This window comes from Saccopteryx leptura, chromosome 4 (assembly GCF_036850995.1).
Source record: "Saccopteryx leptura isolate mSacLep1 chromosome 4, mSacLep1_pri_phased_curated, whole genome shotgun sequence".
Classification (NCBI taxonomy): Eukaryota; Metazoa; Chordata; class Mammalia; order Chiroptera; family Emballonuridae; genus Saccopteryx; species Saccopteryx leptura.
This window is the reverse complement of record NC_089506.1, coordinates 112,003,372-112,030,482: the sequence shown is the minus strand read 5'-3', so window position 1 is coordinate 112,030,482 and position 27,111 is coordinate 112,003,372. Positions and strand designations below refer to the sequence as shown.

At 35.7% G+C, this 27,111-nt stretch overlaps 1 protein-coding gene across 3 annotated transcripts in view; it reads right to left on the bottom strand.

Moving 5' to 3' along the window:
• Positions 1-27,111, bottom strand: part of PDS5B (PDS5 cohesin associated factor B) — a 188,921-nt gene that overhangs the window by 103,788 nt on the left and 58,022 nt on the right. For all 3 annotated transcript variants that reach the window (XM_066381007.1, XM_066381006.1, XM_066381005.1), the window contains exons 4-10: positions 26,029-26,115; positions 25,839-25,936; positions 25,089-25,215; positions 19,938-20,018; positions 13,951-14,091; positions 11,650-11,765; positions 7,585-7,679 (exon numbers count right to left, since the gene is read on the bottom strand). In XM_066381007.1, coding sequence (XP_066237104.1) covers positions 7,585-7,679; positions 11,650-11,765; positions 13,951-14,091; positions 19,938-20,018; positions 25,089-25,215; positions 25,839-25,936; positions 26,029-26,115 — 745 coding nt within the window. The remainder of the gene's footprint in view (positions 1-7,584; positions 7,680-11,649; positions 11,766-13,950; positions 14,092-19,937; positions 20,019-25,088; positions 25,216-25,838; positions 25,937-26,028; positions 26,116-27,111) is intronic.

The following is a 27,111-nucleotide window of genomic DNA, read 5'->3' as shown; positions in this document are numbered from 1 at the left end:
TTAAAATTAAACTTTAACAATTACAATGTTTTTAAAAATTGCATAAGACCTTTGAAAGAAAACTACAATAAAAACAAAAGCTAAGTAAAAGGTTCAATGTGTCAAGTACATTAGGAGCAGCAGAGGAAGAGTGAGAGGAAGGAAAGAAAATAGGAAGGTCAATCTTTGAGTCTAAACAAAATAGTTTACTTGCAATTGAGTAGTAAATCTCCTCCCCATCTGCAGGGCAGGTTAGTAGATTAAAGAGTTCCTAACCTCATTAATTAAATCATATAAGAAGAACCAAGAACTGTACCAACATTAAATATTTTACCTTTGTTTTCCATTTAAATGGTTAAAATATTCAAGTCAAGGGGCTCTACTAGGAAAATGAACAGTTCAAGTTTCCATTCTTAAGGGAAGAAGCCTTCACAATGAGATTATTGAAAGAATACAATTGATACTGGCCATAAAAAAATAAGATTACAAGAAAGATCAAAGACAATTCCATTTAACTGAACTTAAGAAAGGCCAAAGGGAAGATCAAAGAAAGGAAACATTTAAAATCATGAGTGCCTAGAAGAGGATCTTAAAGTCTTATGCATGGGAGTTCAGACCTGACACTGAAAACGGTGAAAGAAAAATCAACAATCTTCATCATATGTTAGGCTTAAGGAAGAAGTCACACAACTGAACAAAAATTTTAAACATAAATATTCACCTTTTGTATAAAAGGACATGTAAGATAAAATTTCATTGTCAATGAATTTGGAACAATAAATACAGCCATGCCTATACACAACAAACAATCCTTATGACTATGAATGAATTTACTTCTCCATAAAATAACAATTTAACAAATAATTTAGTGTAAACACTCATAAAACCACTGCTGGGGTCTTAAGTCTGTCCAACTTGAGCTCTCTACTAATAGGAACTATTCCAAAAAATGAGCAAGACCATATCCTGCTAAAAACTTCCAAAGAAATGGAAAGGTTATTTTACCTAACTCAGTAAAGAGTTATTTTTAGAACTGATTTCAAATGGAGTATGTTAACTCTATCTCAAGTTCATCTCCCCACCAAGATAAATATAGGAATTTTATCTTTTACTGTACTGGTTTTGCATGCAAAACATTTTTTTTACCACTAAAAAAGAAAAAAAAAACACACATCATGAATTTTAAAACACATCCCAATTTCTCTAAAACAATCATTTATAAAACAGATGTATACACAAGAACTATTAACTTATATTTAGTGTGCAGGGAAAAAGTAAACAAAGGAACTGAAAGAAATCCTCAAGTTACTTAGCAGGAGGAAGCATCTAATTCTCTTCCCGCTATGGTTATGCTCCTAAACTTGGCTGAAAATACAAGGATGAATCTCACAAACATACTGCCGAGAGAAAAACCAAATTTATCTCAGATCATTCCTGAAACCCTAAGAAAATGTCTTTTAAAAGGGTCAAGTAACAAGAAAAGAGTTCATATAAAAGAGATTTCCAAAAAAAATTTAGCAAATGATTAGTAAATGCCAGAGGAAAAAGAAAAAGGATAAAATCCAAGAGGGGAAGAAAACAATAAACAAACTCATTTCCAAGGCAGAAGAACCTTGAGAACATCTGGAGATTCAGGCACCAAGATGTGAGCAAGGTAGAGATGAAGACTAGAGCTGGAAACGAGTGGCTGATCAGGTCGGCTAGATTTTACAGACCATTTCGCTAACTACAAAAATTAAAATGTTCCCAGAGCATGAACACTAGAAAATCTTACAATATAAATGTTTCATAAAAACTAAAACTAGTAGTCCTCCATATACACAGATACTGCATCTGTGGATTCAACCACCTACCAACAGAAAATAACTGGGAAAAAGTTACAATAATTTGTTGATGTGTACTATGTAGTTAGCTAGCTATCATGGCTGTCTACTGAACATGTAGTTTTTCCCCTTGTTGTTATTCCCTAAACCAGGGGTCTCAAACTCAACTCAGCATGTGGGCCGCAGAGCAAGATCACAGCCGTTCGGCAAATACAAGTAGGCCCCTAGGCTTACTTAATTTTATCCAAAATATTTTGAACTTCGTGGATTAGTCTGCGGGCCACACAAAATTGTTCGGCGGGCCGCGAGTTTGAGACCCCTGCCCTAAACAATACAGTTAACAACTATTTACATTGTACTAGGTTGTTGGGCAAATAAGTTTGTAAAAATGGTTTTTTAGGTTTGTTTGCTTACAATTTGCTTTGGCCTGGGCAGTGCCACATGTATGTAGTCTGTTAAAGGCTGTGGTGCTTGCCCTCGGGACAGCAAATTGCAGATTACCTTCTTGCTTGGGAGGGGCTCATGTTTGCTGGAGAAGGCATTTTTTCCCAGCCTGGGTTTTGCAGGAAGAGAGGAAGTAGTTGAGATGTGGAATAGGAGCTGAGGGGCTCTGGGAACTCCGCTGAGGCTGGTAGGGGCCTTTGATTCCAGGAGGAATTGGAGATTTTCCAGGTTATGGAACCAGAGCATGTGTCAGGGCTTTGGGAGCTCTGAATGAGAGAAGCAGTCTTCCCTGCCTGCTTGCTTGTCCACTGGTATGAGACTTTAATAAACAGAATGGCTCCCCATTTTTTGGCTCCACTGTTTCTTTACCATCTGCCCAAATCCAGTAAGAATCAGCATGGCCACGAAGGTGGCAGCCACTGGCCATACATAGGTATTACAGATAATCAAGAGATGATTTAAAGCAGTGGTCCCCAACCTTTTTTGGGCCGCGGACCAGTTTAATGTCAGAAAATATTATCACGGACTGGCCTTTAGGGTGGGATGGATAAATGTATCACATGACCGAGACAAGCGTCAAGAGTGAGTCTTAGACGGATATAACAGAGAGAATCTGGTCATTTTTTAAAAATAAAACATCGTTCATACTTAAATATAAATAAAATGGAAATAATGTAAGTTATTTATTCTTTCTCTGTGGACTGGTACCAAATGGCCCACGGACCGCTACCGGTCCGCAGCCCGGGGGTTGGGGACCACTGATTTAAAGTAAAGAGTAGGATGTGCGTACTATATATTTATAGCAGGGGTCGGAAACCTATGGCTCGCGAGCCAGATGTGGCTCTTTTGATGGCTGCATCTGACTCGCAAACAAATCTTTAATAAAAAAAATAACGTTAAAAATATAAAACATTCTTATGTACTACAATCCATTTCCTACCGCTCATGTTCATGGTTGTGGATGGCTGGAGCCAATCACAGCTGTACTCTGGGACACCACCAAATTTTTATTGGATAATGCGTAATGTACACGGGTCGTATGGCTCTCACAGAATTACATTTTTAAATATGTGGCATTCAGGCTCTCTCAGCCAGAAAGGTTTCCAACCCCTGTTATATAGGGACTTGAGCATTCTCAGATTTTGGTAGCTACAGGATAGGGCTAAGGGAATCCTAGAACCAATCTCTGTAGATAACAAGGAACAAATGTACTGTTTTTGGTATAAGGGGGTTCTATGGAAAGTAACTTCACAAGGTGCTCTGATCTTAAATCCCTAACTGAGCAGGCTGTGGTGGGCAATCATGCCCCCAGCTTCTATAGTGAAAGGTTTTAAACCAGCCTATCTATTGTTCTTGTGCATCCAGATTAACATCCAGAAGTAATACCCTTGGAAGGAGGCATTAACCTACCAGAGAGCACATAATCGTGTTAGCCATCCTGTGATCCAGCTCCTGAATTGCTTCATAAAATCTTTACTTTCCTTCCTTCCTTCATTTCAAATGCATAAAAACCCCCGCAAGGGCCCGCCCTGGCCGGTTGGCTCAGCGGTAGAGCGTCGGCCTAGCGTGTGGAGGACCCGGGTTCGATTCCCGGCCAGGGCACACAGGAGAAGCGTCCATTTGCTTCTCCACCCCTCCGCCGCGCCTTCCTCTCTGTCTCTCTCTTCCCCTCCCGCAGCCAAGGCTCCATTGGAGCAAAGATGGCCCGGGCGCTGGGGATGGCTCTGTGGCCTCTGCCTCAGGCGCTAGAGTGGCTCTGGTCGCAACATGGCGACGCCCAGGATGGGCAGAGCATCGCCCCCTGGTGGGCAGAGCGTCGCCCCATGGTGGGCGTGCCGGGTGGATCCCGGTCGGGCGCATGCGGGAGTCTGTCTGTCTCTCCCTGTTTCCAGCTTCAGAAAAATGCAAAAAAAACAAACAAAAAAAAAACAAACAAAAACAAAACAAAACAAAACCCCGCAAAACTCTTACTCTCAGGAGTATTTGAGACCTTGTTTTCTGGTGTATGCTGTCAGTTTGGCTCAAATAAACTCATAAAAATTCTCTACAAGTTTAGATGTTTCTGACTGTTAACAAACACATTCAAATAACATAAGGACTAAAAATATTATTGATAAAATAATTCACATCTAAAGTATTTTTTATTTTTATTGATTTGAAGAGAGGAAGGGAAGAAAAGAAAGGGAAAGAGAGAGAGAGAAAGAGAACACTGATTTGTTGTTCTGCTTATTTATGCATTCATTGGTTGATTTTGGCTGGTTCTTGTATGTGTTCTGACCAGTGATCGAACCTGCAAACATGGTGTATCAGGACAATGTTCTAACTAACTGAGATAGTTATAAAAAAAAAAATCAAAATATCTATTACTTAGTCAATAATAAACTTTGCTTTAAAGTTCTATGAAAAACATGCTTACATTTTTTTATACTTAAAAGATGCTCTATCTCATTAGTCATTGAGGAAAGGCAAATGAAAACCACAAAAGAGCAAGACCTATGAGAATGGCTAAAATCAAAAAGACTGACAACCCAGATAGTTGGCAAAGATGCTTTACAACTGGTCCTGGCCAGGTGGTTCAGTGGAGAGAGCACTGTGCCAGAGCATGAGGTCATGGGTTTGACCCCATCAGGGCACACAAGAGAAGCAACCGAAGTACTATCTTGTTCACTCTCTCTCTCTCCCCCACCTCCCCTTTTTTCTCTGGCTCGCTTGCTCTCTCAATCAATGGAAAAATTTTAAGAAAAAAAAGACACTTTATAACTAAAACTCTAACATTTCTGGTCTTCAATGAAAAACTGTACAACTGATATGAAAAGCCTAGTTATTTCTTAAAAAGTTAAACATGTATTTACCCCATGACCAGCAATTTCACTCCTTAGTAGTTCTAAAGAGAAATAAAAATGTAAATCTACAGAAACACATATACAAGAATACTCACAGTAATCTTAGTCATAATAACCCCAAACCAAAATAACCCAGATATCCATGAAAAGAAAAAAAGAATTATGGTGTATTCCTAATAATGGAATACTACTCAATAATGATAATAAAATCAATAAGTAGAAAATACAAGAGTCTCAGGTACTAGCAACTAGACTTTTAAATTCTTGACAGGATACTCCTCTCTGGGGAATCTATTTGAAGAGGAATTATAAAAGGTTTTCCAAGGAAGAACCCATCCTACTCATCCTCCTACTCATCCTAGAGTAAAGGTCAGACGACTATCCCACCCCTCCATTCAGGACTTTCTAATCAGTTTTTTACTTAAGCCCACTCCCTTAATTATAAGCAAATAGCCATAAATGGCCAGGCACTTAAGGGAAGCCTCTAAAAGGGAAAACAGACAAGCAAATAAAAAGTGGGAAAAACAAGTGAGATCAAACAGCTGTTTTATAGGAAAAAGAAAACTTCTCCAAAACACTATCATTAATTTTCTCAGAGAATACTGCATGACTAACATAAGAGGAAGTCACAGTGAAAAGAACATACAAGGAAAAAGAAAAAGAGGAAGACAAATGAGAGACAGATGCACTTTGCAGCATGCAAGCACAAGGAATGAATGAAGAGGAAGGAAAAAGGAGGGGAGGTAAAAGAGAGGAAGAATGAATTATCATAATCAATTGATGTAAAGCAGCTCACAGAGCAAGCAGTCCATGTTCAGATGCGAGTCGGCAGACTGAGGATTATAAGCAGGGTATCTATATCCTCCTCAAAAAAGATGGAACTGTTTAATACCTACTGCTGAAATCTGGCATAGGAATTCAACAAAACTTGAAAGCACTGCTATGAAAAATAATTGTTAAAATATTACAAAAAGCTACACAACAACTCAGAAGGAATAAGATTTAAGAAGCAGTTGTGAGCAAATACTGTGTAAAAGAGCAGTTATGAAAATACTACAAGTTGGTAAAGTCAAAAAAGAATAAATAACTAAACAACAAGCAATAATGTGACAGATAAGAAGAGTGTTCAGAATTAAAGCTTTCAAGGGTCCTTAATTGATCAAAAGAATCAGGAGAATTCTAATCAACTTTATAAACTTCATTAATCTGGGCCCTGGCCAGTTGGCTCAGTGGTAGAGTGTCAGCCTGGTGTGCAGGAGTCCCGGGTTCGATTCCCGGCCAGGGCACACAGGAAAAGCGCCCATCTGCTTTTCCACCCCTCCCCCTCTCCTTCCTCTCTGTCTCTCTCTTCCCCTCCCGCAGCCAAGGCTCCATTGGAGCAAAGTTGGCCCGGGCGCCGAGGATGGCTCTGTGGCCTCTGCCTCAGGCACTAGAATGGCTCTGATTGCAGCAGAGCAACGCCCCAGATGGGCAGAACATCACCCCCTGGTGGGCATGCCGGGTGGATCCCAGTTGGGCGCATGCGGGAGTCTGTCTGACTGCCTCCCCGTTTCCAACTTCAGAAAAATACAAAAAAAAAAAAAAAAAAGATAAACTTCATTAATCTGTTATGCACTGAAAGCACAAAAGAAAATGTTAACCTCCAAGAGCATAAAGAAAAAAATGAACTAAGCAGAAGAGAGAAAAACAGAATAAAAGCAAGGAAAAAGCATGGAAAATTTAGCAGAAAATGAGATTACAAGTAAATTCAACAATATCAAATTCAAATTATATTTAAATAAAAATTTTAAAGCACATGACAATATTAGATATAATTTATGGATAGATACACATGTGGCATAGATAGAAAAACATGAACTGGATGCAGACCAAAGTAAGTAGACTAGTTACCCTCTGTAGAAGTAGAAAGGAATACAGTTTGCGAACGTCATTTTAACTAAATTGAAAACTTTTTCTAAATCTCTTATGCAAATGTAGCAAAATGGTAACATTGCAGAGGAAGATAGCAGCTGTTACATTCACCTGTATTTTCTGAACTATTCCATAACTTTAGAGAACAGCACAGCAATAGTCAAATACATGATAGATAAATACAAAGTTCTGAACTGCCTTATAAGTTTTACTTTAGGATGGTTAAATTAGTTTACAAATTAGTAACTCTCACCTAAGTTCTAAACATATTGGAAAATACTAAAGTCTTAAAATATACTCACAGTCAAGATCTGTTCAAATCCAAATGCCTGAAATATTTTTTAAAATGTCAAACTATGAAATTAATTATTATCTGATAAAAACCAGTGTTTTATAAGAGTTTCTAGCCTAAGTAAGCACTAAGAGGTAAAAACTCTAGCTTAGGAGAGTAACTCTGATGAAGAACTGAAACAAGACTTCACCTATAATAATAGCAAAAAAAAGTTGCCCCTTCCCAATATATAAAACCAATTTTTTTCACCAAAGAGCACCCAAAAATATTTGCTGTCATGGGTATACAGTACCTGTTAAATCCTTTGCTAAATCAGGATGATTCATGAGACAGTGGCTAGCAAATTTTACACATTCCAGGCGTATTGGTACATGAATGTCATTAAACCTGATAAAACATTAAGGCATTGATCTTTAAAATCAGAGAAACAGGTATATTTTTTATCTTCAAATTATATTTCTCTAATTAAAAGAAAAATTGATGTAGGATAATTCAAAGTGGAGCCAGACAATTTATCAAATATTTTAATATACTATTTGTGTATAAATGCTTTGAAATAAGAACAATTTCCTGTGAGAACTATGTACTTTTAAGGAGTATGTTTAAATACACATTTGGCCCAAATACAAGAAATAAAATGTTTTTTATACATACATACTTTCAAATACATTTGTTTATAAAAGTATAATGTGTGAATATAGCTCATAGATAACACGATACACATCCCATACTGTGTTTGAAAAAAAAACTTTTTCTCAAAGTATTCTTTCTTAAGCATAGGACATTCACAAATACAGTATGTGGGAGATCTTGTACTAAAACCCCACATTAGTTTATGTGACTCTAAAATTGTGTGCAAATTAGTCCTAACAGCTATAGCAATTATTACATGCCCATTAATATCAAAGCCAATTTTTATAAAGAAATGTAAATACTTTTGTATGTACCTCTAAAAATACTAAAATCCTTTGGTTGATATGTCATTTAAGTATCTTTTAATTTTCTACTTTCCCTCCATTTTTTTCTCCCTTATAATTTATTTGGTGAAATGACTGTTGTGTTTATGTGTAGTACTTTCCCAGTTAAAATTTTGCTAATTTTGACATTCTGAGGTTAAACAGGCTCCCTCTCTACCAAATTCTAAATTCATATGACTATGATGTAAAAAAGATTATATTCAGGTTCATTTATTTAGAAAGAGTACTTCATAGATGACACTGTGTTCCTCTATCAGGAAGCACACAGTATCTAGTTGCCTCTAAACATCAATGTTCAATCAAAGCCTGTATGTATTAGTTATTATGGACTACAGAACTGATATCAAAATCTTTTTAAGACACAACAAGACATTAAAACAAAGCGAGAATTTTCCATTCTCTATTTGTATGTTTAATTTCTTAAGATCAAAGGTTTCTAAATTAGCCCTGGCCAGTTGGCTCAGTGGCAGAGTATTGGCCCAGCATGTGGAAGTCCCCAGTTCAATTCCTGGCCAGGGCACACAGGAGAAGCGCCCATCTGCTTCTCCACACTTCCCCCCTCCTTTCTCTCTGTCTCTTTCTTCCCCTCCCACAGCCAAGGATCATTTGGAACAAAGTTGACCTGGTTGCTGAGGATGGCTCCATGGCCTCCACCAAAGGCTCAAGAATGGCCTGCGGTTGCAGTAGAGCATCACTCCCTAGTAAGCATGCTGGGTGGATCCCAGTCAGAAGCTCACAGGAGTCTGTCCCTTTGCCTCCCCACTTTTCACCTCAGAAAAATACAAAAAAAAAAAAGGTTTCTAAATCATGTATTGCCTAATACTATAACATATGAAATTTAGAATTAGAAAAAGGAAAAAAACTCATTAAAGCTTATTAAAATTTTTTGAGTTTTTTTTTTTTTTTCCTGAAGTTGGAAACGAGGCAGTCAGACTCTCGCATGCACCCGACCCGGATCCACCCGGCACGCCCACCAGGGGGCGATGCTCTGCCCATCTTGGGGCATCACTCTGCCGCAATCAGAGCCATTCTAGCGCCTGAGGCAGAGGCCACAGAGCCATCCTCAGCACCCGGGCAAACTTTGCTCCAATGGAGCCTTGGCTGTGGGAGGGGAAGAGAGAGACAGAGAGGAAGGAGAGGGGGAGGGGTGGAGAAGCAGATGGGCGCCTCCCCTGTGTGCCCTCTCCGGGAATCGAACCCAGGACTCCCGCACGCCAGGCCGACACTCTACCACTGAGCCAATCCAGGTATTCAATTACTGTATATTTTACTATTTCTCAGCTAAACATGCCCTATAACCATCACAAATACAAGAAGACATCTTTAAGACATATTCGAGCTCCTACAATTGCTAATAATGTAGGAGTTTTATGTCATTAATATTAAAAAGAAAAAGTTACAAAGTAATAGAAAGGTGACATTTAAATTAGGATTTGTCTTCCAAAATATCTGTAAAATAATGTCTGGGTAATCCATGTACTGATTTAAAAATATACTGAATGTCTATATGTAAAAATCATGTTTTTGTTTTAGCACAATAAATAAAAGATATTAAATTGAGTCTCATTATTATTAAATTACACTTCTAAAGTACTGTGCTTTACTACTCCAAAACTGTATTTTAAAAAATCTAGAAAGAAAACTCAAAATGACAATGGGCTAATCTTTGTTAGTTTAATGCAACTTGTTAATGTTATTGAGCTACATTAAGAAATCAGATAAAAATTCAGCCCTGCCCTTAATAAGCACTTATAAAGGCTTATAACATAATTTAACAAACTAGAAAAATATAAAATTAAAAAAAGTCATTGACAGTTGTGGGATTGAGATTGGCAAAAAATAAAAATATTCCAATACAAAGAAAATAGAAGTCTTTAATTTCCATTTGTTTATTTATGACTTAACTGCATTATATATGAAGGTAATGGGGGGGGCAGAATCATCTTTTATCCATAGGGTCAAAGCAGGTTTCAGCCAGGACCATTAAAATGCTTTTATATATACATATATATATATATTGTTAGAGAGAGGCAGGGAGAGAGCGAGGAACATTGAGCTGTTCTTGTATGTGCCCTGACCAGGGATGGACCATCAACCTCTGCGCTCTGAGACAACACCCCACTGATGAAGTGGTTTAATACACAGGGTTGGCAAAAGCAGAGTTAGTTATTCATATGAAAAATAATACAATAGTTAATAAATAATAATGCAAGAATAAACTTTTGTGTACTCAATAATGTAAAACTACTTTTGCCCTACCCTGTAATCAAGGTCAGCGATACTTTTAGAAACATAAATAAATAAATCCCTATAAGAGAAATGAGAAATAAATAAACACATTCAAAATTTTGCAACTAATTTCAGGACGTTTTTCGATTATTAGAAGTGTACAAGTTATCATTTCTTTAAATGAAAAATGGAGTATGGAAGCTAGGAGGAGGAATATACATAATCATGTATTTATTCATTCTGTGAATGTCCTTACAGTATGCATTGCACTGATGAATAATCCAAGTATATATCAATTTTTTGTGGAGGAACTATCTCTCAGAATAATGTATGTTTAGTTGGACTTAATCACTGTTATGTAATAATACATTTTAATTTCACAATTATAACACTTTGTGAGATAACTTTTTAAATATATCATTTTTAAAAATTACTGATGTAAAGAAAAAGTTATAAATATGATCAATCATTATCAGCATTCAAAAATTCCAAAACATAAAACATCTTTTAAGCAAGAGAAAGAGAGACAGAGACAGACAGGGACAGACAGACAGGAAGGGAGAGAGATGAGAAGCATTGACTCATAGTTGAGTCACTTTAGTGGTTCATCGACCTCTTCTTATACGTGCCTTGACCAGCTTGCTCAAGCCAAAGACCATGGGATCATGTCTATAATCACCATCCGGTCAGGCAAAACTTCACTTTTATTATTTTAGAGAACAATCTTATATGTGGATGGTGTTTTAAAATACATTAATACAGCCTCACCGGGTGGTGGCACAGTGGACAGAGCATCAAACTGGGATGCTGAGGACCCAGGTTCGAGACCCCGAGGTCGCCAGCTTGAGCGCAGGCCCATCTGGTTTGAGCAAAGCTCACCAGCTTGGACCCAAGGTTGCTGGCTGGAGCAAGGGGTTACTTGGTCTGCTGAAGGCCCACGGTCAAGGCACATATGAGAAAGCAATCAATGAACAACTAAGGTGTTGTAACAAAAAACTGATGATTGATGCCTGTCATCTCTCTCCGTTCCTGTCTGTCCCTATCTCTCTCTCTCTCTCTCTGACTCTCTCTTTGTCCCTGTAAAAATAAAAAATACATTAATAGAAGTAAATGTAAACACACATTTTAAACAGGACACCAAAATCATATACCTGCCCAAATAACACTGCCAAAGAGGTTTGTTTTGAGAAGCCAATTCTGAATCCTTTGCCCCAAACATTTTTGCCAGTAGTTTAACAACTTGCAGGCGTTCCTCATTATCATTGCTCTAAAACAAAATACAACCATAGCATTAAAACCATGAGGTCAATATATTCAGAATAATTTTCTCATAATTTCATTTATCCTCCAAATGCACAGAAGACCATTCATAAATTCCACATGAAATATTATACACAAAAATGCTCAATGTACTTTTCACAAAATTAAATCTTCAGTACGCTAATAATCTCCAATGACATTAAAGCAATACTCCCTATAAGAAACTACATCCCAAACTTTCAAATGTTAGAAGTCTATCCCCACAATTGAGCCTTATTTTCATTCAGAGTCAAATTCAAACACTAACTTGCATCAAAACTACTTAGAACTCTTAAAAAACTGTCATTTTTAAGAACAAACACTGATAGAAGTCAGGCCTTCAGTAAACAAAAGAATCCCACATGACTGTCCTGCTTAAGATCTTTATAGAGATAAATGTGCTGAAGTTATTTAGTTCATGTTAGAAAACTAGTTAGAAAGTTAGTTCATTTTCATACACCAGGTTCATAATGGAGTTTAACAACATGATAAAAAGCCTTGCACATAGAAAAATTTCTACACTAGACTATGGGTACCCTAGGTATGAGAACTCAATTTTACTGCGGATTTGGTACCTCCAACAGATAACAATGGTTAAATGAATAAGCTGGCATAATTCTACAATTGAACATAAAATGTGGTAGTTGGGAATATTAAAAAGCACTAATATTCAGGGTGTGATGGACAGCACTGTACAATATTTTTTAAAAAATTTAAACCAATGCCTGTCTAGCATTAAGAGCTTCCACAATATGACCTAACTCATTTGCATTACCGCTTGCATTATTCTTCTACATAAGTACTTTCCAACCCTGGCTGCACATCAGAATGACCTGTAAAGTTACAAAAAACAAACAAAAAAAAATCCCCCAAAACACAACAAAAACCACACCAAAAACAAACAAACAAAAAACCGAAAGAGCTAATGCCTGACCCCTAAGCCAGAAGTTCTGTTCAAGTGGTTTGGTTTAATGCCTGAACACCTGCTTGAATAAGGCTCCATAGCTGAAGAGTCTAATGTGCAGCCAGAAATTATTTAAATTTACTTTATACTACCATCCAACTATAATTCTATGTGTTCCACAAAATCACCCAGCACCTTCCTACCTCTATATGCTTCTGCATGGTGTTTCCTTTGCTTCAATTGTATGCTGTTTGTATCTTTTGTGACACTTATAATATCTGGCCTCTTATTAGATCTGGATTATTTTTTCCTCTTCCTTTCATACTAGATGTTAAATTTGCTGAAATCAGGGATGATAATTTCTTATTTTTATATTTCTTAGAGTATTCAATATTTTTGTTAGAGAAAATAAGATCCACAAATAATTAAAGGTACACACCTGCCTCTGCTTCATCAGAATTGCTAACTGTTAGAAAGAAGTGGTGGCAGGGAGGCAGGAGGACAAATGGCTCACCCAGGAAAAATACTACCGTAACCCACAAATAAAATGGGAAGTGTTACACTACCAACATGGACTCTTTATTTTGTTGTTTTGAAAGGGACAAATCAAAATTTTTAGAAACAGGAAATACAACACAAAAAATTTAAGAACTTTTCTGGGTGGTACACCGGACTTTATCAAAGATTATTAATGATACATAGCTTTATTTATTTTATCTTCCTATAATAATTTAAAAAAATTTTTTCCCTAAATCAGCACATGAACCTCAATATTAAAGCACAATTTAGTGTCAAGGCAATGGGAACTTGCTTCCAAAAGGTTTCAGAGAACTACATGAAAAGCAAAACTGCTTTTAACATAGGCAAGTAAAAATAGTATGTACCAAAGAGAAATATTTCACATGCTATGAATAATACAGACCCTAAACTACTTTTATGTCCCTATCAAGGGGTCTTGGGAAGCACTATAAACTGTGCCTTGAAAACATAAGCTTAATGTATAGCTATGACATCAAAAGTGAGTCAAAACCTAGAATTTATCTGAAAAATACCACCCTGTTAGTCATTAAGCAGGAATCCTGGCAGGCATTGCAGATACATAAAACAGGTGAGATACAAACGTGAAAAAAGAAGTCATATACTGAATCTCTAACACACACATATAAAATCATTACAAGAATCAAAAAGCCACAAATAATGCCTTTTGCTAATTTTTCAGACAGAAGTATATCATTTTTAGAACAGTTACCTTTAGTTTAAATTCAAGCTGGGGTAAAACTGAGAGCAGCAAATGACTATCAATATTATAGAGCTCCAAAATTAAGTCAAAGACGTGCTCGGATAAATCACTGATAGATGTTTTCCCAAGCATCAGAACCTGATTAAAAAACTTTTGAAAAAGAAATTTAGCATTAATAAAACCACAAAAAATAAATCTTCTAAAATCCTAATTATTACTCAATTAAATTTATTATTAGTTTATACAAACTCAAACAAGGCATATACAAACATTTTTGAACAGTAGGTGGGAAACCTCTATGGGCTACGTATGTGAAAACATGGAATTCACCTCAGACACAATTAAAAGTAGGTAATTTATATTGACTTACAATTAGCATATAATAAACACCCCACTACCAAACATACTTTATTCCTCATTACAGTGCTCATTATATTTTATCCTGTATTAGTTATCTTATTCCTCTACTAGATAAATTTCTTAAGGATAAGATTCACATGTTGTTCACTTTATCATGTATGGGAGATAACAGACAAAGCCTTCCACCTTCACAGCATGAGTTAATTCCACTTTTAAAATATGTAATTTTGTATTTATAATGCAAAGCCTCTTTTTATTCCTTTTTTACTTCTTTCTTCTCATAAACAAAGTGAAATAAACAATATACAAAGTTTATGGCACTGATTAAAATCCAATTAAAAGCACACACAAACACCAAGAATATCCAAACTTGAACAACTTATTTTCTGCAAGCAGCCAACTCTAGCTCCCACATTCAGATCATAATATTACTGAAACTGGTAAAGAAACGTGACATAATGGTCAAGCTCCTTTGCATTTAAAGTCTTCCAAATATGTAAAAATTAACCCAGAGCATACACTAACTACATCAGGGGTCCCCAAACTGCGGCCCCTGAGGCCATTTACTCGGCCCCCGCCGCTGCACTTCCAGAAGGGGCACCTCTTTCATTGGTGGTCAGTGAGAGAAGTACATTGACCATCTCATTAGCCAAAAGCAGGCCCATAGTTCCCATTGAAATACTGGTCAGTTTCTTGATTTAAATTGACTTGTTCTTTATTTTAAATATTGTATTTGTTCCCGTTTTGTTTTTTTACTTTAAAATAAGATATGTGCAGTGTGCATAGGGATTTGTTCATAGTTTTATTTTATAGTCCAGCCCTCCAATGGTCTGAGGGACAGTGAACTGGCCCCTTGTGTAAAATGTTTGGGGATCCCTGTACTACATGTTCTCAATAGTAGCTTGTTTGCCCAAAGGAGGAGTTAAGGGTTCTTTACACCACATAAACTGCCCCAATCTCTTCTCTCTGTGACAGTTAACACATAACTTGATTTTAACTAGGTTTACTATATGGAAAGTCAAGGACTTTACATTTTTGTCTCTTCTGCTTCCTTTTAGTTCTTGGGTTGTTCTTAAAGTTTCTTAGGTTTATGAACCTATATAAACTACCCAGCCATGCAAGGGAGAAAAGAACAAATTCTGTTTTACTATCTTTCTTTATTGGTTTAAAAAATAACTTGTTTACCTCTTGTTTATAAATTTTGTGGAAACAGAATTTCATGGTAACAAACATTGTCATTTAGGTTGAAAATAAAGCGGTTGTGTTGTTTTAAGCCATGAATATTCTCTTGCTTAAAAATAGGCAATCTACATTTCCTTAACAAAAAGCAATAATATTTTCCAATATGGCCACCTTGGTGATCAAACCATCTTCTTCTTCTACCAGTCTGGGGGAAATTCATTTGAAAAGAAAAAAAAGAAAAAAGAATCCCCTGGTTTAACTTCTCACAAAGTCTATCAAGAACATTTTAAACTCTTCTATAATTCCCATAAAGGCAAAGACCAAACCAGTCTTCTCCACTTTATAACAAGAGCCTAGGACAGTACCAGCAGAGTATGTAACACATTTAGTAAAGGAATAAATAATATGTAACAAGCACTATGACACAAATATAAACGATCCATGCCCTTACACTAGGACTTATAATTTAGCAGAGGAAATGAATATAGATTTCATTAAGTATTCCCTTCCAAAAACATTAGTTTCTTATTTACAAACAGGTAACTAATATTCATACTAGAAATTAAATTATTTTATAACAATTACCTCCTAATAAAAGGAGTATGAGTAACTTAAAAGTGAGAAATAAATTCTACCTTAATTACAAAGTGCTTTCACATTAAATAATACATTCACTACCATTACCCCAAGCATTACTAACCTCAATTTACAGATGCAAAAACTGAGACTAAGGAAGATTATGCAATTTAACCAAATTTTCCCTATATCAAGATGGATTTGACATATTTATTTATTATTTTTTAGGTGAGAGGAGGGAAAATAGTGAGTCCAACTCCCGCATGTGCCCTGACAGGGATCCAATCAACAACTCCATCTGGGACTGCTGCTCGAGTCCTGAGCTACTTTTAGCACCTGAGGCCAACATGCTCGGAACAACCCAGCTATCCTCAGCGCCGGGGCCACATTGGAATCAATCGAGCTACTGTCTACAGGAGGGGAAGAAGAAAAAGGGGAACGAGAGGAAAGAGAGAAGCAGATGGGCGCTTCTCCTGTGTGCCTGGACCAGGAATCGAACCAAGGACATCTATACGCCAGGCCAACACTATCCTCCAGGGGTCCCCAAACTTTTTACACAGGGGGCCAGTTCACTGTCCCTCAGACTGTTGGAGGGCCACCACATACAGTGCTCCTCTCACTGACCACCAATGAAAGAGGTGCCCCTTCTGGAAGTTGGGGGGGGGGGCGGATAAATGGCCTCAGGGGCCCGCGGGCTATAGTTTGGGGACGCCTGATCCTCTGAGCCATCGGCCAGGGTCTTGATATATTTTTTTTCAGTACAACAAAATAATTTTGTGCTGTCTCCTAAAACTTCTGATTAAAACAATCTGCTGAAAATAATATATTACTGAGAAGTGATCCATGTAGGAAATTTTTTTACCTGTCTCTATGTACTTTTTGTTTCTCATACTGATTAAACTTTTAAAAAATATAGAAAGCCTTTTGGTTTCCTGAGTTGTTAAGTTACAACAAATTCTATTTTAAAAAACAATCTACAACACCACAGTGATTTTTCTTTTTTTTAAGAGACAGAGAAAGAGTCAGAGAGAGGAACAGATAGGGACTGACAGGAAGGGAGAGAGATGAGAAGCATCAATTCTTCATTGCAGCTCCCAGTTGTTCATTGATTGCTTTCTTATATGTACCTTGACCAGGGGGCTACAGCAGAGCAAGTGCCCCCTTGCTCAAGCCAGCAACCTTGGGCTCAAGCCAGTGACCATGGGGTCATCATGTCTATGATCCCACGCTCAAGCCAGAGACCCCTCACTCAAGCTGGTGAGCCCATGATCAAGCTAGATGAGCCCGAGCTCAAGCTGGCAACCTCAAGATTTCGAACCTGGGTCCTCTGTGACCCAGTCTGGTCAGGTGTTAAGTCCTATATCTGTAGACATTACTTCCTATAAAGAACAAACCTAAATGTGTCTATGCATAAGTGAAAAAGACACAAATAAAAAAGAAACAGAAGAGGGGTTACTCAATAGTATCCTACCTCTCTTTCACTAATTTTCTACTAGGAAGATAAATGAATAATGGTGATTACATATGCAAGTTCAAAAGGCTGAGAATTTTTACTACTGTGCTCATTGTATCCTACTACAAGACAATTATGTTCCCTATTAAGTAATTTTACCATGTATAGGTGTGAGGCAGAAAAATAAGACATAAAAAAATAAAGGAGAAAATAAATGGCAATTCTCAATAACTTCTCAGCTAACCCTCAAGTAAGACAAGGGACAAGAAAATACAAGAAGAAAATAACAAACTACTAGAAATAAACATACAATCGAAATTGTGCTTAGACCATTCTACTAATTATGTGCCTCTGCTCCCAGCTTCCGATCAAGATGTAACATGAAAGTAAGGGGGGTTCTATTTCTATAGAAAAAAACTAAGAGCAGGAACTTAACATAAAGTATAAGTGATAAGAAAATGTTTTTACCTTGATTTATCTGAGATTGCTGAAAAGTCCTATCTTGGTCCTTTTATCTTTGTTAACTTTTTAAAAATATTTTCAAATATGCACAAATATTGTGAGATTACTATACAAGAGCCTAGTCACCTAGCTACAACAAATACCACTAATCTACCTTGAACACTTTTTCTTTTATTACCCAATCCTACAGAAGTTACCAACATGGTACAGTGTTATTTTCTTATTTTTACTCCAGAAAAAAGTATCAAAGTTGTGTTCCCCCATAAAGGATGTGGCTTAGCAATATCAATTTAAATAAACACCACCAGGAGGAGCTCACCTGGTCTATCTAATGGGTCAGGGAGACAGAATGTGTAAGTCTGGGTGTATACACTTAAAGTGCCATTACATCAATAAAGAAAAATCTCAATTCACTCAATCTAACCAATTTACTCCAGCCAATACCCACGTCTCACAAAACTTACAGAAAGTATTCCCTGCCAATCTTGGAGCCAGTAAGATAGATGACATAATTTCATTCTCCAGCTTCTGAAACTTCACGCTCCAAAACAATTTATTAATCAAATACATTTTTCCAAATTATCAATGCTTAAAATCATTTAAGGACATAGCCAAAAACAAAAACTGGAACTTAAGGTACTTTTTTCTAAAGTATGTTACTCTTCAAAGTACATCTTTTCATGATGTATTTTTTAAAATTTTATTATTTTGACAGAGAAAGAGTCAGAGAGAGGGAAAGACAGGAAAGGAGAGAGATGAAAAACATCAGTTCTTTGTTGCAGCATCTTAGTTGTTCATTGATTGCTTTCTCATATGTGCCTTAACCAGTGTGCTGCAGCAGAGTGACCGACCCCTTGCTCAAGCCAGCAACCTTTGGGCTCAAGCCAGCAACCATGGGTTCAGGTCTACTGATCCCATGCTCAAGGCAATGACCCCGCACTCAAGTTGGCATCCTCAGGGTTTCGAATCTGGGTCCTCAGTGTCTCAACCGACGCTCTATGTCGCTGCTTGGTCAGGCTCTTGATATATTTTATATACTGAATTAATATTTGTACACTATAAGAAAAACTTTCCTTCAATAAACTTTAGGAAATAAGTACATAAGCTCTCTTTCTCACTGTTTTCAAGACGACATATTTACATCATTTACATTTGAAGGCGGCTGAAAGTAGAAATCAGGAGGAGAGACACAACTGCTACAAATTACCCAGGGCAACATTAACACTATGTTCCAGATTTGTTCCAGAAAGAACCCTTCACATGGAATACAGTATGAATGGGGCCATCTGGGTTGTACAACTCACAGAACTGTGGAGAGAAAAAACTTATAATAAGATTCTACCAGTGAACCCATCTGCTGAAATACATTCCCTCTGAAAACCAAAGATTGTTAATTGCATATAAGTAGATTTAGGATAATTATGAAAGGACTCATTTCATCGCAATTATTCCCCTTTCTTGGAAAAGGTAGCTTTATATGGATTCTACCCCAGGGGAAGCAAGAGTGCCAGCTTTCACCAAATCAAAGCCATTCATACTTGTCTTCAATCTCTAGATCATGACATTAGTTTATATCTTCCTCTTGTACAAATCAACTTAATCTCCAAAAAGCTGTAAACAATCTCTCAGAATAATGAAAAGTTCTATATATTTTATTTATTTAAATACTTTTAACTTTATTTCTAACATTAGAAAACAGTATATCTTGCTAACCAAAATAAAAGTAGTCTTAGTTCTTATGCAATGGGAAGGAAGCAAATGAGTGAGCAAATAAGATGAGACTTAACCTTCTAGAAAATATTAACCAAGAATAATTTTAAATAAGGAGAAAAAAAATACATTACTTGATAATTAAAACAACACAAAATTTAAAAGTATGTGCTACTTGCCAAAATTTACTTCTAGGAGTCTTTAAAATTTTGGCTAACTCTTTGGACAACTAATTACAACAAGTAAGACTTACATTGGTAATATACGGTTCAATAGCTTGGGCTGTCCTCTTCAGTAAAGCCTTTGCCAAATCATATGCTTGCTTGTTTAAGTTCTGAAAAACATAAATAATTTACATTTCTGTTATGTTTCCCTATGAAAAACAAAATATTTCCTGTATTTAAAAAGCCACTGAAGTAAATGAATGAGAAAATTGTGTAACATTCAGAATAAAAAAGAGAAGTCAAAGACATTGCTTTTTAAGTTTAACTGGTCTTCTAAATCATACATCCTTCCAAGCAAGGGTAACTATGTAACATAATGTAAACCATCTAGAAAAGGTCAATAAATGGAGAAAATCATTCTAAATCTAGTCCCAAAGTAAATTGCTATCAATTCAGCTACTTAAAAAAAATACAGGCTGTTTCACCCTGGTCACAAAGAACCAAACTATCCTAAGGGGATGAACTGGGTTGAGTGTGGACAAGAATGGGAAGGAGAAACACCCACAGGAGGGGAAAGACAAGAGTCTGGGGCAGCTATGGAAAAGCAGACTTACTCAAGCACACCTCAGAGCACAGTTAAGTTCAAGTAGACAAGAAGAAACACAGCAAATAGTACAGTATGAAAAAAAAGCAGGTGTGAGAAAATACCTTAAAATGTGTTTCTGGATAGGTTTTGATGATAACAGAAGGAATCAAGACCATAAATCCAAAATGGAATCATTATGAATTCTAGTTTGAACATATTACAGAGACCAGGAATAATATATATGATATATGCTGAAACTCACTTTCAGCATATTTTTAGATTTGTCCTGATGCTTATTTTGTATTATTTTATTCATTTCTAATGGCTGTTTACTATTTTACTATATAATAAACCTTATTAATTCATTCTCCAATTCATAGACATTAAACTATGTGTCCTGTACATGCCTCCTTGTACATATAAAAAATTATTTTCTGTAAATTCTATCTTTGCCATTTTTCAGGACTCTATATTCTGTTTGGTCTTGGTCTTATTTATTGGTTGTTTCTCAGTAAGTTCCATACACTAAACCTTTGTCAATTATATGCATAACATGTCTTAGTCTACATGCTTTTCAGTGAAGTTTAGGGCATCTTAGAACATACAGAAGTTCTTAAATTTAATGTAATCAAATTTGTCAGTCCTTGCTTATTTGCCTTGTGGTTTATCTTTCTTAAGAAATTCTTTCCACATTGTGGTTAAGATGTTTTATGTTTTCAAATAAAAAAAATTTTTAAAGTTTAATAGAATGACAGTGGTTAATAAAATTATATAGGTTTCACGTGTACAATTCTATAATACATCCATCACCTGTATACTGTACTAAGTGTTCATCACTCCAAGTCTAATTCAAATACAATTTTAAAGACTTGCTTTTCAAATTTAAGTCTTTATTCTACCTGTAATTTATTTTTAGGTATGGTGTGAAATAACAATCTATTATTATTTTCCATATGAATATTGAATATTCCATTATTCCCTTCAATGACATTTAACACCCAAACAACAATTTCCTATATAACCTATGCATCCATTTGTAAATTCTCCATTACTTCCACATGTTTCTTTGTCTATTACTGCCTGATCATAGTCAATGAACTGAAATAATGTCTTAATAACAGGTCCAGTAAGTCCCTACTTTCTATTCTTATTCAAAATTGTTTGGCTATTATTGGCCATTTGCCCTTCAATATGAATTTTAAAATCAGTTTGTTGAATCACAACACATGCGCACACGCACACACACGCATGCACACACTTTCATTTTCAATTTTGATTGTATGATGCTGTTTCCTATCCCATAAACAGTAACAATTCATGCAACATAGTTAGGTTCTTTTATATTTTTCAGTCAACCATAATGACTTTCATAATAAAGGTCATGCACATTTTTGTTAAATTTCTAAGAAGTTCAAGTCTTTGTTTAAAGCTACAAATAAAAATTTTTGAAACTATACTAATAGACTCAATTATGTAGGATGTATTGATACCATTTCCCCTTTTCTGATTCACCTTGTCAAGGGTTTGCCTGTTTAATGCTTTTCAAATTATCAAACTGAATTTTTGTAGCATGTTACTGTGTTTTCTATTTCATTGATTTGTATTTATTGTTTTTTATTCCCTTATATACAGTACACTTTGTATATTCTGAGGATGTTTTTATAACTTCTTGAATGGACATTTAACTATAAATTAGATTTAAAAACATTTTAAGTTGCCGTAAGTTGTCTTTGTTTTTTATTTGTTTGTTTTAACCCTTCTTTTTCCAAGTGAGAGGAAGGGAGATGGAACGACACCCGCATGCACCCCCCAACTGCGATTCACCTGGCAACCCCTGTCTGGGGCCAATGCTCTATCTGGGACATGTTCGCAAACCAACTGTTTTTAGCACCTAAGGCAGAGGCTCCATGGAGCCATCCAGGGCTTATGCGCTAGAAAACCAATCAAGCCATGACTGTGGGTGGGGGGAGGAGATGGGGTGAGAGGGAGAGAAGGGGAGGGGAAGGGAAGGGTGGAGAAGCAAATGGTCACTTCTCCTGTGTGCCCTGACCGGGAACTGAACCCAGGACATCTGCACGCTGAGCCAATGCTCTACCACTGAGCCAACCAGCCAGAGCTAACCACAAGTTTTAATATGTATCATTTCTAAATATTGTGTAATTGCCAATATGATTTATTCTTTTGAAAGATAACATGACTAATATAAACTTGTAAGTCTTATTATGTTTTATATCCTTAATATTCTTAAAAACTCTTGGTCAGCTTCATTTATAATCACTGAGAAATATGTCAAAATCACCCACAAATTGTGAATTTGTTTCTCTTTATATTTCTTTCAATTTATGAGCCTATGTATATACAAGTTTAGATTTCTCCTTGTGAACAAAATCACTGTAAAAATCTCTTCTTTACCCAGTAAGAACTATTACCTCTAATTTTAATACAAGCTAATTCAGTTTTCTTAGTTAGTATGTACCTGGCAGTCTTTTTTCTATCCTTTTAATTTCAATATTTTTGTGACCGTATTTTTGTTATTTCTTATTAACAATGTCCAACTAAGTTATTTTCCATCTCATCTGATGATCTACCTTAAGTTATAAATTTGGGTCATTTACATTTATTGTAATTCCTCCTTTTAGTGTAATCCTTAATTTTTTTTTTTTTTTATTATGGTGAGAGGAGGGGTATATATAGATAGTGAGGCAGACTCCGGCATGCACACTGACTGGGATTCACCCAGCAACCCCGTCTGAGGCCAATACTCGAGTAGCAAACTATTTTTAGCATCTGAGGCCAACACTTGGACCAACCAACCCATCCTCAGTGTCCGGGGCCAGGCTCAAACCAATCAAGCTACTGGCTGCAGGAGGGGAAAAGGGAGAGAGGGGGGAGTGGGATGATGAAAGAAGCAGATGGTCATTTCTCCTGTGTGCCCTGACTGGGCCAAGGCTCTATCCACTGAGCCACCGGTCAGGGCTGTATTCCTTAAAATTTTTAATTTGAATACATTTTAAGTTCACAGTTAATCAACAGGTCTATACTCCTGATCATCAGATTATATCATTCATCAACTCCATTCGATTTTATGTTATTTGTATCCAGTGTTTTAAAATCATTTTCTTAATACTCCTTTAATTAATTATAATAATTATTGTAATTTTTGTCATATATCTTATTTAGAGCATTTCTTTGTTCACCACTATTTCTTGTAGCTCATTCCCTTTAAATTCAATTTCCATCATTCTCAAGTATTCATAAAGCGGTTCCTTCAGGAAGGATCGATTGACGAATATTCAATGTCTTAATTTCACTCAAATTAAATATGCATCCACACATACAATTTATTTTATCTAAGCACTGTAGAAATACAGTTCCATTCTCTTCTGGCACCTATTCTTGTTACTAAGAAGTCAGCAGTTTAACCTTTATTCCATGGTTAAGGGCTATGCCTTTTTTTCTGTGGGTACTTTATAAATTATTTCTGGTTTTGCCATTCTACAATTTCTCCAAGATAAACATGACGCTTTTGCTAACTAAACCATAGATTCATTCTTTTCATCAATTCATAAACATATTAAGCAAATTTCTATTTGAGTATTTCTTCTTCACTCTCCACCTGGTGTTTTAAAATAAAACCACTATTAAACATATTGGACCTTTCTTTCATGTCTTAGCATCTTTTATATTTTCTTTATCTTTATCTCTCTGTGTCTGTATAATTTCCATAGATATGTTTCTTACTTTTCTAAATATCTGTTATAATCAAAAAAATTTTAATTTACTATTTTTCTAGCCTTCTTCTTTTATCTAGCTATCATGGTTTTTTAAGTCTTATTTTATTATTTTTGTCTTTAATACTTTTAAGCATGTCATCTTTAATCCTTTTAAGGGTACTTTATTATTTTTATCTAATAATTATATTATCTAAATTTTTTGATCCAATCTTAAGAGTGTATGGGTTTCAGCATTGATGAACTATTTTAAGTGTTAGGAAATTTTGGATTATGAGGTCATTTTGATTGAAGCATTATTTGTGTGAATGCTGTGTAGCTGTAAACTTAGATTATACCCGGCCAGGAGGTTTTAAGTTTGCCCAGATCTTTATATTGGTGATTCCTATATCCCTCTCTTTAACATTGACCCCTTTTGAATCACAGAACCATATTTCCAACTGCTTACTCAAAAGTTAGTTATATTCAAAGAATATACAAACACACATGTATCCCCCTTGATTAACATTAACGGGGCAGGATACATCATCAACATAGCCTGTCTCCAACTTAGAAGAAACTTAACCTTTAAATTTCACCTTCTCTTCATCTACACTAGGCCCTATTTGGTTGTACATTTCCCAACATATGAAGTTACACAATAGCATTTAGTAGCTATTAAATTCACTTCTTAAAATATATCTTATTTAAAGCTGAGTTGATTCAGATATTTTATCATATGACCTAAGTTATTTCATTTAATTTATGACTAATAAGTATATGATTATTAAACATTAAACATAATATTTATTAATATTAGTCAATAAAGCAGATTCCCCAAAACCAAGTTTAAAGAAGGATAAGTTATATTTAAAACGGAAACATAAATTTGGGCCTTAACATCAACAGGCTTTAGACATATCTCAGTACAGATTGCTACTTACCTTATGGGCAGGTACCAGGTTTACCAAAACTGTATCCAAAAGCTCCTGAGATACTGTATCACCTTCACAAATAATAGAACTCATGAGGTCTACCATGTGCATATGAACCTTCTGATTGTGGCCATTGCTGAAATTCAAAATAGATATTTAGGGAGTAACAAAAATATTCATGACTTAATCATAACATGGTACCAATAAACATTATACTTCATTAAAAATGATTCTAAAATATTAATTAAATCAAATTATTTATTATCATTTAAAGCTTCTCTCTCTCCCAAACCTTATAGTAGTAACCAAAATCTATTTTTAAACTAAATTTCCTATATGATTTTTCCCTAACTTTGGCCAGTCACACAAGCAAAGGTAATTAGATTAAATGCAACTTTAGTTTTACCTTAAATTCAGAAAATCAAATTGCCCTGAAGATAATTCTAGTAATTTTAAAGAATACACAAATAATTCAACTGTTCACATGAATTAAGGAGTAATATGTAATTTAAATAAAAGATAAAAGTATAATCCAAAAACTATTTTTACATTTAACATAGATTGCTGCTATAGTGCCTCTCTTATATTATTCTTTACATCACAAAATTCATTAAGTTCTATTTATTTTTAAAACATCTATAAAAATGCTAATGAATTCTTAAATTACAAGTCTTAGTTTTCCAATATTCATAACAGTTTAAGGAGAATTATCTATAGGTAAAAAAAATTTTTTTAAAGTTATATTCCTAATAAACTTACTTTATAACTGAAAATAATGTTCTGTATAATTGTGTAAAAATTTCATTGCTATCTTCCAATTCAAAGCATATGTTATATGACTTGACCCAAGCAATGTTCTAAAAATGAGATAAAAAGACACTTTAATTAGTGAAAACACACACACACACAAAGTTAAAAATGCCATCTCAAAATATAATATACTGCTTACCTCAAGTAAATAAAAATATCTATTGAATTGTGGGCTCTTTGTATCCTCTAATCCCTTCAACTGCCTTGTTATAAACATAAATATATCCTAAAAAAATAAAAAGTATTGTTTAGATTGTGAATGCTAAATTTAAATATCCACTAAACTCCTAAAGCTAATTCAGCATTCATGTATATCTACCATAATAAATTGTAAAGAACCAGGCAAATATTGAATGTGTAACTGTATTTAGCTGAAAATTTTTAAAAGATTATCATATGAAAACAATTATCTTAATACCCTTCATAGGAAAACAGTTAAATTATTTATCGTGAATTTAAAGTGGAAAAAATATAGGCCTGAAAATGAGTAAACTAAAATTTATGCTAACTTCATGACAATAAAAACAGAAGCAGGCCCTGGCCCGTTGGCTCAGTGGTAAGAGTGTCGGCCTGGTGTGCAGGAGTCCCGGGTTCGATTCCCGGCCAGGGCACACAGGAGAAGCGCCCATCTGCTTCTTCCTCTCTGTCTCTCTCTTCCCCTCCCGCAGCCAAGGCTCCATTGGAGCAAAGTTGGCCCGGGTGCTGAGGATGGCTCTGTGGCCTCTGCCCCAGGCGCTAGAATGGCTCTGGTTGCAACAGAGCGAAGCCCCAGATGGGCAGAGCATCGCCCCCTGGTGGACGTGCCGGGTGGATCCCGGTCGGGCGCATGCAGGAGTCTGTCTGTCTCCCCATTTCCAACTTCAGAAAAATACAAAAAAAAACCCAAACAAACAAACAAAAAAACCCAGCAGCAATGACTACAAGTTGATTAGGTTTGGTGCAACAGCACTACATATGGTAATTATATAGAAAACACAGTTTAGGAGCCTTAAAATTCCAAAATAAACCATTTTTCAATCTCTCCCTATCTCTTGCTTTTGATTTTTTGCTACATCCTCCTTTGTAACTGGATAGAGATAGGTTCAATGTCACTTTGAGTCAATTTTTATGGAGATGATGTTTTGAAAAAGTTAAAATTATAGAAATTAATTCTGCAAAGAAAGCATGCTAATCAATCAGTAAAAAGAGAAAAAATGTTCCCCTTAGAAGTAAAATGATAAAT